Source organism: Malaya genurostris, chromosome 3 (assembly GCF_030247185.1).
Source record: "Malaya genurostris strain Urasoe2022 chromosome 3, Malgen_1.1, whole genome shotgun sequence".
Taxonomy (NCBI): domain Eukaryota; kingdom Metazoa; phylum Arthropoda; class Insecta; order Diptera; family Culicidae; genus Malaya; species Malaya genurostris.
Genome location: NC_080572.1, coordinates 27786718 through 27800041, shown reverse-complemented (window position 1 = coordinate 27800041; position 13324 = coordinate 27786718). Strand labels below are relative to the sequence as shown.

The window sequence follows — 13324 nt, the reverse complement described above, 5'->3', positions numbered from 1 at the left end:
CAACCATAGCCGTAGGTATGGCCTCGAATCCAGCGGGAAAATACCAAACATTGTGCTGTTAATTCCGTATCGGTCAGGGTTTTTGTGGCAGAGCCTGTTCCAATGTTAAATTCCTCCATCGTGGCAAAGCCTTCAACAGTTTTTGTTTCATACTGGTACTTAAGGATGCCTTACTTTGCCAGCATCAATAAGTATCGCCTTTCGGATTTTTTTCGAAAAATGGTGTATTTGTTTGTGTGTGTATTTTCCGCTAAACGGTTAGGCAAGCATACAGAAACAAGTTCAAGTTGTTCTGATAGGTTCACATCCATATATACCAACGCTGTATACTGCCTTTATGAATTTATCAATTTGATACACAGGAATCAATGAGTTTAATTTTTTTTTATAACGGCTTCCGGTGACGTCACAGAAGTTTTTTTCGTTGACTGTGCAATAATAGAACATTAGCCAAAAACGCTAGTCGAAATATTTATTACTTTTCTAAAATATTATTTTAAAGTTGAGATTTGTATCAATTTGATACAAAGTACCGATTCGTGTTAAAAACATCATAATTGGAGAAGTGCTGGTCAGTCAGGCGATACAGCATCGACCGGAACAATTAGTAATCGGAAGGAGCAATGTTTGGATTATATGGCAGGTGGGGTAGGAGTTCCCATTTGTGTGTTTCTATGTATGTTTTTACCGGCTGTGCAACATGTGGACGAGCATTGCCTTGTTGCAAAATTATTTTGTCGTGTTTATTGGTGTGTTGTGGCCACTTATCTTGCAATACTAGGCTCAAACGCATCAATTATTATCGGTAGACTTACTCGGTGATTCTTTAACTCGGTTACTAATACAATACTAATTCTTGGTTACTAATACGGTTACTAATACAATTACAAATACTAATACACCACACCCTAATGTTTCCACCATATTCAAAGATAAACCTTTAGGCCTTTGATTTATCGTAATCGACTCACTTTTCATTGCCAACAATTCGATGCAAGCAACCTCTTCTTTTGTAACATTGAAAAAGTTGTTCACACGTGAAAAAACAGTGTTTCACGTCACTTGCCTACCTTCCGAATCATTGCTATTGCTTTTAAATGTAGACAAATAACTGGCAGTTATTCATAAGCTCGGCCACCAACTATTCCTATGGTTTGGGCCAGTAATTCGTCCAACATTTTCAATCAGTCGCTGCTGAAGAAAGTTGGTAAACTCCTGATGTTTTTCATCAGCATTATCAGACGCTTCATCTGATCTGATACAAAACGCGAAACGTCCAGCTTGTCCAGGTAATTCTTCACCGCTTGACCGCTTGAGTTGATTCGACCTTCCGACCCAAAGCAAGAAACGATAACCCAGTCTTCCTCTTCAGTTTCTACTGCACTTTACAGTAGGGCATCTGGAACAAGGCCTCCGTTCGACGTTCTTGCCTTCCTCAAGGTATATAACCGACCATATTCGATGGGCACTCCTAACGGTTAATTTCTTCGTTAATAGAGCTAACAAACGGTAAAATGTAGTTTCTTTACTGTTTCATCATGGCTCCTGCTAATCAACGCTCCATTTTGCCTACATACAACCGGCATTGAAGCGAAATGTCTGAAACGCTACCTTGCACTGGACGTCGATATCGACCCCTTAGGGAATTACTGGATTAAAGCTTCTCCATACTTACCCGTTGACGCTTCATAAAATTTACTATTCATTGAAATTAGAAAATTCCTTCCCCTTCAAAATCATTTATAATATTAAGGACCTTCTTCATAAAGGAAACAAATTTAACGTTTCATATTTTATTGTACTGTATTTTCGACCCAAATACTGCGTACTGTTTTTTACCCTCAAATGTACTGAATTTTAATTTGTACTGTATTTTCCATTGTACTATATTTTTCACATCATGTACTGAATTTTAAATCTTTAACTCTTCGAATTTCGATTAGCCATCAGCAAGAACAGTACACGTACCGATATAGATAATAAACAACAAATAGATTTGTTTATTTATAAAAAGGAAACATGTTTCCATCAAAAAGAAGCAATAAACTAAATCAAAATCATTATCAAAAATATCCGTTTCTCAAGCAAAACAATGTAAAGTTTTGTGCAGGAATATTTCATGATAAATTCGTGCATTTTTTTAGTTTTCGTTGAACTAAAAATGCCTTCAAAAATGGCAATAAGAATCTATTGAGATTAAGTTATCTGATAATTACTTGCTTGTATTTTTATTCACTCTTGTTAGATAAATTGCATACTGAAAATGTACTGTTTTTTCAATGTCCATGTACTGTATTTCTTAGTTTTTACGTAAAATGTACTATTTTTCGTTAAAAAAAATTATACGAGCGTTATAATTTACGACATTTATGTGTAACAAAGCCGTTTAAAGTACGCTACTATAATTGTTCACCCTCTAGGTTTTAACTCAAGCCAAACACCATCCTTAGTTTGCATAACAATTATACTCTCAGACAGCCGAACTGGTATTTTCGACTTCTCAGTGCGTTCGAAAGTAAATTTTCTCAGCAAACTGTATAAAACTGCTTTCACCTCCATCAAAGCGAATCTCGATCCGATGCAGTTCCGTGGCCCAATCCCGAACGGTAGATAGGTGTTAGGAATGATTTGATCCCGATTTTCCTCACTGAAACGGTCCGGATCAAATTTGTATGGATTTGGAAAATACTTTGAATCGTGATGAAAGGCAGTGATTGGAAACCATAGAGTCTGCCCTTTGTCCATTTTAATTCGGGTTCCTGTGCCGTCGTCGTATACATAGTTCTTTACACAAAACCTATCAGTAAACGGAGCAGGTGGCCACATTCGAAGCGTTTCTGATACTACCATGTCCATGTATTGCATCTTCTGAAGAACATCATAAGTAAGATCTTTTCCTCCGAGTGATTCATCAGTAGCCACAATTTCCTCGTACAATTTCTGTTGAACATCTGAATTAACCAATAGTTCATAGCAAGCGAACGTCAAAACAGTAGATATACTATCAAATCCTGCTAAGAAAAACAAGAAACATTGTGAAACTAGTTCATTGTCAGTCCATTTGCGATTATGAAGTGATCTTCCAATACTCGATTCTTCGACAGTTGCAAATCCGGCATCTTTGGTATCTTTTTCTTCTAATACCTGGTGTTTCAGAGTGCCCTTACGGACCTGCATCAGCATTTGTATCATGTCATTTCGTACGATTCCATGATCATCTCGATGTTTTATGTTTTCTATTATCATATCTCGGAAATATGCCGTTAATTTGGAACTCGCTATATCCATTTTAAACATTTTCGGAATCGCGGGAACTACTCGGAACAATAGAATCCTCAAAACAGTTTTGATCGACCTAAAGTTGAGAAGCTCTTTACCATTGACATAAAAGTTATTTTCCCGATCACGAAACGAATCAACTTGGATGCCGAAAGCCACCGAAGCGATTACGTCGTTGCAAAACCTGGAAAAGATTTCCTTCATTTCATACTCGAGCTTCTTGCCAGTCTTTGCTTCAGACAGAAAGAACTCAGATGTCGACTCCGCACATTTGGACACCAGCTCAAACATGTGTCGCATTTTCATCCCAGTGAACGCTGGACTAAGTGTGGCTCGCATATCGCGCCATTTTTGACCACGCAACGCAAATAGCGAGTTTCCGAAGAGACTTTCTCCTCCGACATCCTCTACATCCGGACTAGTGAAAATCGGTGTGTGGTCACTGAAGTGATCGAAATCCTTAACTCCGATTTGTTTGACGGCATCTACATTTCGGATCATCATCACCGGTTTGATGAAATCAAATATACCTACAATCCTAGAGGTCAAAAAACGTTTAAGTAATATCCATCTCTATCAAGTAAAAAGCACATGCAGTTAACTTACTTAGATTCCGGATACTCGTTATACATATTCGTCACATGTTTCAGGAAGTCAACTCTTTTGAATAATACGGGTGCGGTGTTTCCAAACAGAAACGTCGGCTTCACGAACGGTATTCCACGTTGTTCGAAAAACTTGTAATTCTGTGCGATGTGCAGGTAGATGGCTATCAAAACTCCAGCCACAGCCGCTACAATCCATGGGTCGATTGGAAACATAGCGTGTTTGTAATAATTGTGAATTTAATGCTGCAATGTAGAAGTTCGTCTTACTTGTGGTAGAAATTCAACTGGAATGTAACGCTATCGCTACGAAAGCATACCTCGTTTCACTTATGAACTACCAGCAAAGTATGGCAACGGAAGGTGAAGGTACCCCGTTTACACAGTCAGCGCTTCTGATAAAAATCTGATTAAACTTCTTATCAGCATTACCATCAAAGGAAGTGACCAAAACCCGAAAATTAGATTTGCATTTTTTTTTATTTATTGTTAAAACTACTTATCGAATACTTATGGGCTGGAACAAACGACTTATGTTCTTGGTTTTAGTTCTAGCCATACACCCCGCTCTGGGATCGGTCCTAGTATAGTTTTCGACAGACGTAATGGAACCTGGGATTTAGTAGTTTGTACAAAACTAAATTTCTTCAGTAAACTATAGATGATTGCCTTCACTTCCATCAGCGCTAGTCTTGATCCTATGCAATTTCTTGGTCCAATGCCAAATGGTAGATATGTGGCGGCATTTATCCTAGATCGGTTTTCTTCATTAAACCTTTCCGGTATGAATTTATTCGGCTCAGGGAAATATTGAGGATCACGATGCAGTGCCACGATTGGAAGCCACACTATCTGGCCCCTGTCAATTTGGATTTTGCATCCCTCAGCATTTTCGAACACATAGTTCTTCACACAGAACCGATCGATAAAAGGACCAGGAGGCCACAAACGGAGTGCCTCGGATACGACCATATCCATGTAGTGCATTTTCTGGAGCACATCATAAGTTAATGGCTGATTATTCAAAGATGCCTCGATGAGTAAAATTTCTTCATGCAATCTTTGTTGAACTTTGGGATTTGCCATCAGCTCGTAACTTAAAAATTGTAAAAATGTAGACAGTGTCTCAAACCCTCCTATGAAGAACAAGAAGCATTGAGCAATTAGCTCATTGTCGGACCATACCCGGTTTTGCATGGTTTTTCCTACACTGGATTCTTCTACGGTAGCGAATCCAGCTTCCTTGCTATCTAGTTCTTCTATCTGGTGCTTTAATGCTCCTTTCCTAGCTTGCATCAACATATCAATCATGTCATTGCGTACGATGCCATTTGTATCCCGGTACTGCATATTATCAGTGATCATGCGCTTGAAATATGTTAATAAGCTTGCGCTAAATAAATCAATTTTCAATCGCCTTGCTAACCAAGGAGTGGCACGAAAAATCAACACCTTCGGAATGGTTGTTATTTTCTTGAAGTTCAATAATTCTTTACCCATCATGTAGAAATCATTTTGTGATTCTCTGAATGAATCAACCTGAATTCCGAATGCAACAGAAGCAATCATATCATTGCAAAGTTTCGAAAACACTTCCTTCATCTCCAACTCTAACCTCCGTCCGTACTTGGCTTCGCTGACGTAAAACTCGGCTGTAGATTCAGCGCATTTTACCACCAATCCGAACATATGTCTCATCTTGCTGCCAGTAAAAGCCGGACTCAAAGTTGCACGCATATCCCGCCATTTCTGGCCACGCAGTGCGAGAAGCATATTTTCCATTAATCTATCTTTATCAACTTCCTCATCCGGGAGGGAGAAGACTGGCATACGATCTACGAAGTGATCAAAATCCTTCACTCCGATTCGCTTGATCAACTCAGGATCACGAACGATCCATACCGGCTTGAGAAAATCGAATCCACCGACGATCCTAGTAGATACAGATTTTTTCGTGATTATAAGAGCGCTGAAAGTCATCACACACGATGACAACTTTACTTACTTGGCATTGGGAAACTCATTGTAGATATGTTGGATTTGTTGATACAAGTCACGCTCTTTCAATAATACGGGGCCGTGACTACCAAGCAGGAACGTAGGTTTTCCGTACGGAATGTTACGTTCTGCGAAGAACCTGTACCTTCCTTTGATGTACCGGTATAGCAGCAAAACTGCACCGATAATCGCTGCCACTATATAATGATTTGCCATCAACATTCTGAACTGTAAATTAAACCCTTTTTAGTAACAATAAGCCTGTAGATGAAACTACATCTAAAATTAAAAAATCTCGTAAATATTTTCTTTGCTACTGAAATAGAAAAGAAATGTAGACACCATAACTTTCTTTGCTAATGTTGTTTCGGATGTCCTCAAGGAATCAAAGTCGATGATTTTCATCTGCTTCACAACTAGGGTTTAGAAAAATTCGGGGAACGATATGTAGAAAAATGTTTGCAAACGGCCAATGAACGCTAAAGCACATCCAGTAAATTGTTCTAACTTTTTCCTAGCTTCATTTAAATTTCAATTTATTCGCTTTTACCAATTCTGAAACTGCGTAGTTCAACGAGATCTCAGTTCTTTAAATTTTATGTCTGAACTGTTATATCAAGATGGACAATCACTACGTGCAAATTGGCGAGATACAATTACAATAAAAGTGGAAAATGTTTTGGTTTAATATTTCGAGAACGGCTACTACTAGTAAAAAGATAGCTATTAGCAGCTTTTGATTCGTTAGCATCACGAATCAAAGTTTTGAAAATAATTTACTGTTGCCTAAATATTTGTTTAGTTGTCACTTTTTTATTTCAATACCAAGTGTTGATTTAAGGTTAGTTTATAAAAAAATATAGAAAAATAATTTCGAGATTTTATTTTTTTATTCAACTTTCTTTTAATTTTCTGATTTTTAAATATCAATAAACATTTGTTAAGGAGGTCAATCCTACAACTTCCTTTTCGACATAACATTTTAACAAATAGCAGTTTCCGAGTTACAATGATTGGAAGACGATTTCATGCAAAAATTCATTTTTTTAAATAATTCCTTAGCCCAATTGGTTTCTCCAACCGCCCGGGTAGGTGTAAATAGCAAACAAAAATCAAAATTATTGCAGATTCTACCACCATATCATGTCTTGATGTTTCTGTGCTGTCATAGTGTTATTCGTCATTTTTTTGATATTTCATTCGAGTTATTCCAATTTTATTTAACAGCTCTATTTTCGAATAAAATACTATCGAATAAACTGCATCAGAAACAGATAAGAGAAATGCTTATGATATAACTCTATTCTGAATACTGGAATATAAAATAATTGAAATTTGTTTTTTTATAAATATTTTGTTCTTGATTTGATATTACAATGACATAATTTTATATTTTGTTGCTATTTTCCTATGCAAGCTTTGTTATGATTTTTGAAATTTTAACTCTTATTTCAAACTAAATAATGGTAATTTCTACCATTGAGATCTTTGGTTTTATTAATAGAATTTGTTATTGATTTGCCAATCACTTCTACCCGGGCTTGCCAAACAAATGATTTGTCACACTGAAAGGGTGTACAAAGTTTCAGCAAGTCAATTGCAGTTATTGTGTTAAGAGTGATGCTACTTTTGTTATTTTCAGAACAATGGATCAAAAACAATTTCGTGTTTTAATTTTACACTACTTCTTGATGGGAAAAAATACCGTTCAAGCAAAGCAATAACTTGAAAAGTGTTGTGGGGACTCCGCTCCATTAAAAACAACTATAAAACGTTGGTTTGCTGACATCAAACGTCAGACACAATGATGCAGAACGCAGTGGACGTCCAAATGAGGCGGTAACACAAAAAAAAACATTTAAAAAAATCCACATAATCGTTTTGAATGATCAAAAAGTGAAGTTGCGTGAGTTAGTTGACATCGTGAAGATATCAAAAGAACGTGTTGGCTTTGTATTGCATGAGCACTTGACTATGAGAGAGCTCTGTTCAAAGAGTGTTTGGCCATGTTTAAACGTAACAAACCGGAGTTTTTGCGTGGATATGAAACATGGATCACTTCACTCCAGAATCAAAACGATCGTCATCCGAGTGTATAGCAACTGGTGTTCCTCGTCGAAAGCGCCCGAAAACACAACAATCGGCTGGAAAGGTGATGGCCGCGGTTTTTTTGGATGTGCGTGGTGTAATATTTATCGACTATCTTGAGAAAGGATTGAACGTCGAATTTCTCTCACATCAACCGTATTCGCCAGATTTGCTTGGCGGTAAGTAATGTCGCACGAATGAAGAGGTTATCGCTGAAAATGAGGCCCAAGTTTGAGGCAAAAGATAAATCATTCTACAAAAGTGGTATTGAAATGCTAGAGCGGCGCTGGAATGATTGCGTTGCTCTTGATGGAGAATACGTTGATGAATAAAGTTAATTTTGAATCAAAAAATCGTGTTCTCTTTGCTAGTTCCCGGGACTTTCCAGCCCATGTTTTATTGAGTAAGTTAGAGCACTTTGGAAAAAGACTTCTCATCGATCGCATATGCATTTTTGTTCATTCATTATGATGATAATTCGCACACCGTATTAAGTTCCCTAACATTACCATTAAAGTCAATGTCATTTATTACTCCATTCGCATTGGATTAGAAAAAACTTATCGTACAACACGTTTGCAATTCACATATGGCGCCTCCGTACATCAGTATCAATATATTCTGTAAAACACTCTTCGTCGCGATGATCTCATATCTAATTGTTCTTGTTTAATTTAACACATTCGCTTATCCAGACACATAGCGGAAATTGCCATCTATTTATTTTCCACACAGCTTCACTATGAGTCGGTTGAACAAACATACATAGTGAATAGTTTTGCGGAATTCGTGTTTAGTAAACGACGCAACAAGTAAAATACATTTGGTCTCAGAGTTGTTTAGTATACTCATCGCCTCCCATCCTGACGCGTCGCAATAAATCGATTTTTCTTAGTACTATTGTGTTCACTCACGATTTACAGCCGATTTTTATCAAGAGTTACTGTTAGCTTGGAGCTCTACGCTTAACTAACTCGCTCCATTCAGTAGCACTGTATTCAACTAATCAACGAAAATATTCCTACAGTAATGGAACTAATTACTGACCTATGTGGAAAAATAGCTATTTCATTTGATATGAGTCTAATTTACCTTCCCGTGAATTTATTGCAAAGGGTAATCAGAAAATTGTTACAACTATTTGCTAATAGCAAGATCGTTCGACCGAAAGAGAACCACCGACCCTTTTCGTGTACAAACAGATTAGTGACAAAAGCAAGCGCAAGGTCAAAACCTCAAACCGGTTGCCGAAATTTGCGCCCGGTACGGCAGTAATGGTATGACTCAGCGAACAAAATGAACGCAGCGGAACATAATTTGATGTTTGATGACCATGCGCGTTTTTGTTTTTCAATGTTTCAATGAATTTTAAATTTAAGGGAATGGTAAATTATTTCTATTTTTTAATTTATTATATCTTCAAATGTATCGTAAGATTTTCTGTTTTTTTTTTTCAACAGATACAATTCAGTTATAATAATCAGTGGAAAGCTTTATACATCGCCCCTGTTGGCTAAAACGCCTCTCTTCCTCTTTTAAGCTTTTTAAGGCCTTTCTAAACAGAAGTTTTATCACTATCAATATGTTTTCATAGGATCTTTCTGCTAAGCAAGTTTGGCAGTTGTCGTTGAAAATGGAAAATATGACAAAACTGAAAATATTATTAAGCAGTTTTTCGATGCAAAATTTTGCGTCGATTAAATAAGTATCTATCCGGATAAAACGTCGGGGCACAATGTTGCAATCGATTTTTTCGATTCTAACCAAAACCTGTTATAATTCATCTAGGTGTGGTGAAGATTTGAAGATATAATAAATTAAAAAATAGAAATAATTTACCATTCCCTTAAATTTAAAATTCATTGAAACATTGAAAAACAAAAACGCGCATGGTCATCAAACATCAAATTATGTTCTTCCAATTAGTGTTGCAGAAATGTTGAAAAACCTATTGTTCCATATTTTCTGCAGACAATCAAAATGAAATGATAAAAAGAATGGCACAATGATAATTAAATTTCCAGTTTATTGATAATTTGCGGCAGAGGATAACTATCAAACTTGCATAGCAGAAAATGATCTTTCGAAAAACGGAATCTCATTTTCAGAAACTCACAGGATTTTTTAAATAGGAAAGAAAAGCGTTTACTAAGATGGAGCGCTCACAAAAATACATTATTACTTGTCTCTAAATGTCTTTTCAGATTTTTTTCGATGACTACTTCTAGTGCTTCCGAAACCGACATGGAAAAAGTAAATTTAATTGATATTAATTTGAAAAGATCTATAAATAATATCTATAAACAGTTTGGAGACTTCATCTGAATCGTCATGACTGGCTAGGTGGGATGAAAAGTAACCTTCTTGACGATCAGAATGCATCACAATAGGAAAAAAAGATTATATTATAGGCTATTTATATTCAAAAAGAAATATCAAATTTCTTCGCGACACAACAATTTGTTTTATAATCACCAGTAGATTCTGGTTTACATGTTTCACACCATGTTGACGAGCGAAGAAACGAATTTTGCTGTTTAAAAACATGACATTTTAACAAAATAGTAAAGGAAACCAAAAATACTGGATATATACTATGGGGCTAGTGATCCTTCAGATTACACCGTTAAATAATACTTTCGACAGTATCATGCTGGTCAAGACTCCACTGTTGAAAAAATGCATGAAATGGTGATGGACGACCGTAAAATGAAGGTGGGAGAGCTAGCATATACCACAAATATTCTATAGATGAAAAAATTATCCCACTTTTGGCTGTCGTGAATGATAACTCCGGACTGAAAATCGAAACACAAACGCACTTTGGAACCGTGTTTGGACATTTTGAATCGTAATCGAGTGGATTTCCAACGTTAATTGGAAACTGTTTATGAGACCTGGATCTTTAATTAAACACCAGAAAACAGAAAAAATTAAACTGGGATAATTGTGTCGACCGAAAAGTATAGTACTATTCAATGGTGTGTTATGTTAGATTAAAAAGCATTTTTCATCTCACCCTACTTTTCATCTTACCTGTAATATTACGGTTAACAATTTTTAACAATCATGTCCCTGCAATTCAGAATATAATCCAATAGTAGTGTCAAAAAACTATAAGACTTTTCATTTAAATCCAAGTTTACGTAATTAAATTTAGCTATGTGTGAAAAATCCACATGAGTTCAGTCTTTTTTACATTTCCTATTTTGCCTCCAGAACCGGAAAACGGACATCAGTATAGCAAAAGTCAGTGTATATAATCATCAACTAACAAGAAGAATTTACTTACCTATATTAGAAAATTCATTTTTTTAAACATTTATTATCGCTTATTAAAATACACTCTCGGACCGGAAGTTGCATCCGGATAAAATTCAAGGATTATTCATGGAATCAGAAATCTAAGAAAATTTTGTAAAATTATCTAAAAGGGTGAAAGAGTGGAAAGGGTAAACAAAAATAATAAAATAACAACTTTCGACAGTTAGCTTGGCCTCAGAAAAGAAACGGCAAAACAATTCTGAATTTTGTACTTGAATTATGTAACTATTATGTTGTTAAAACATTAGATCCTTCACTAGAAAAACGCCCACTGGAATTGTAGAAATTTAGAATCATTGAATTGCAGAAAATCGGTCTTTTCAAATTACTAGATTATGCAATTAATCTTGAGATGTAAGAACGTCATCAAAATACAGCAAAAATATCAGTAATCCTGGATGGCCACCTTGCGAAATTCCCGAAGTAGTTTATGCAATTATATTAAATGAACACAGAACACAGTACTGTGAGACATCTTTGAGAAATCGTAGTGCGAGTTAAATTTTTGGGTACCTTCCGAATCGAAAGCTGAAATAAGTTCATTTGGTTATCGACTATCCAAATCTGCAAACCCGATAAACCTGATTGATTTATGTGAAATAGACAGTTTTATGCTAATCATCCTGTATCCCCGAAACCGGAAGTTGGATCTGACTAAAAAGCAAGATGTTGTATAGGATCATAAAACTTTTCATTTGAATCAAAGATGATTGTTAGAGTTCATTTGAATCTTAGATCGGTACGAGAAAAATTAGTGACACAATTTTAATTTTGTTTCACATATCACCCTGTAGTTCGGAACCAGAGGTCGGAACCAAAAATAATTCAGGAACCTTGTTTGGGAGCATACGACTTTTCATATGAATCTGAGTTTGTAGAACACGGTTGAGTCATCTTCGAGAAAATTGAGTGAAATTATTTATCACACACTCATTTGCTTATCTCGACGAACTGATTCGAATGGTATATGGGTGTTATGTTCTTCCAGCATTTATTACTGTAAGTATTTTAAATCAATATAATTATGGAATTGCTTTCAACTCGAAAATGCTGTCATCATTTGGTTTACATATGTCATATTTGAACGATTATGTTGCCAAAAACGAACCGTGCTAAAATCGGTCCGAGGAAAATGTCATGAAAAAGGATGCTGTATACAGTATTTTTGGTACTTAGAAACAATTGTATGTAACAGTATAAAAAATCGGACGAATTTTAACAATCTATGGCTTGTTGGATAGCTATTACCGTGCGGAATCTAAGTCTACAAACATATTCTGTTTTCAAGGTCAATTGTGACAGATATTGTAAAAAACTGAAAATGTTGACATAAAACTTTGTATAACTTGAAATGTAAACATCCGATCTCAAAACCGTTCAATAGCGTTCAGGGTGACGAAAAGGCCTTTCATTTGCGACTAGTTTGATTAATATCGGTCCAGCCATCTCTTAGATCTCGACCTCTTTGTTGACAACACACATACAGACCCACACACGGACATTTGCTCAGTTCGTCGAGCTGAATCGATTGTTATATGACATTAGGCCCTCCGAGCCTCGGAACATTTTTCTAAAATTTGAGCGAATTCTATACCTATTTTTTAAATTTATAAAAAAGGTAAAAACTACGCGCTTTGTCAGTTACGTCACTTATTCCATTATATCTCCAGAATCAGAAGTGACAGCCATGTGATCTTCGAACCTGATTTACAATCTAACAGCTCATTCGAAGCATGCGGGTTTTAAAAACTTGATGAAACTGGTGTACCCCTATAGGCAGCAAAAGAAACAAAAACAAAATCTTAAATTAACCTCAGACGGCTAAGCAGAGAGTGAAGATATATATGCGATGCGACGTTTAGTGATCGATGGCGAAGGGGTTGTCATAGACATATAACTATAATTGAATGCCGTGGCGCCAGAGCACAGCGAAGTATGCTTGGTTCTTTTAGTCAGATTTGATTGTTTCTTCATGTGCTTCACATGCAGAGTAGTTTAATTGGCAAAACAATTTCCCCGGATAAGAGTTA

At 36.1% G+C, this 13324-nt stretch overlaps 3 protein-coding genes across 8 annotated transcripts in view; 1 reads left to right on the top strand and 2 right to left on the bottom strand.

Annotated features, from left to right (window-relative positions):
• Positions 1–13324, top strand: part of LOC131437314 (sodium-dependent transporter bedraggled) — a 279011-nt gene that overhangs the window by 223375 nt on the left and 42312 nt on the right. The gene's annotated exons all lie outside the window — the stretch shown is intronic.
• On the bottom strand, positions 1785–4403 carry LOC131437321 (probable cytochrome P450 9f2). Of its 2 annotated transcripts, XM_058606594.1 has the most exons (3): positions 4205–4403; positions 3886–4130; positions 1785–3817 (listed from the first exon to the last, which is right to left on the bottom strand). In XM_058606594.1, exons 2-3 carry the CDS (start codon positions 4098–4100, stop codon positions 2410–2412), a joined length of 1623 nt encoding a protein of 540 aa, XP_058462577.1. In that variant the 5' UTR covers positions 4101–4130; positions 4205–4403; the 3' UTR covers positions 1785–2409. The 2 variants fall into 2 exon arrangements, with proteins under 2 accessions (XP_058462577.1, XP_058462578.1); XM_058606595.1 differs by lacking the exon at positions 4205–4403 and having other exon boundaries at positions 1785–3809; positions 3886–4020.
• LOC131437317 (probable cytochrome P450 9f2) lies at positions 4416–8972 on the bottom strand. Of its 4 annotated transcripts, none has more exons than XM_058606589.1 (3): positions 8885–8972; positions 5890–6110; positions 4416–5817 (listed from the first exon to the last, which is right to left on the bottom strand). In XM_058606589.1, exons 2-3 carry the CDS (start codon positions 6102–6104, stop codon positions 4416–4418), a joined length of 1617 nt encoding a protein of 538 aa, XP_058462572.1. In that variant the 5' UTR covers positions 6105–6110; positions 8885–8972. The 4 variants fall into 4 exon arrangements, with proteins under 4 accessions (XP_058462572.1, XP_058462571.1, XP_058462569.1 ...); XM_058606588.1 differs by having other exon boundaries at positions 8792–8923; XM_058606586.1 differs by having other exon boundaries at positions 8480–8921.

Coding starts and splice junctions, on each gene's coding strand:
- LOC131437321 (XM_058606594.1), bottom strand. CDS start 4,100: ATGTTTCCAATCGACCCATGGATTGTAGCGGCTGTGGCTGGAGTTTTG. Junction 3,818..3,885: donor AACGAGTATCCGGAATCTAA/GTAAGTTAACTG, acceptor TTTGACCTCTAG/GATTGTAGGTATATTTGATT.
- LOC131437317 (XM_058606586.1), bottom strand. Junction 5,818..5,889: donor AATGAGTTTCCCAATGCCAA/GTAAGTAAAGTT, acceptor TGTATCTACTAG/GATCGTCGGTGGATTCGATT.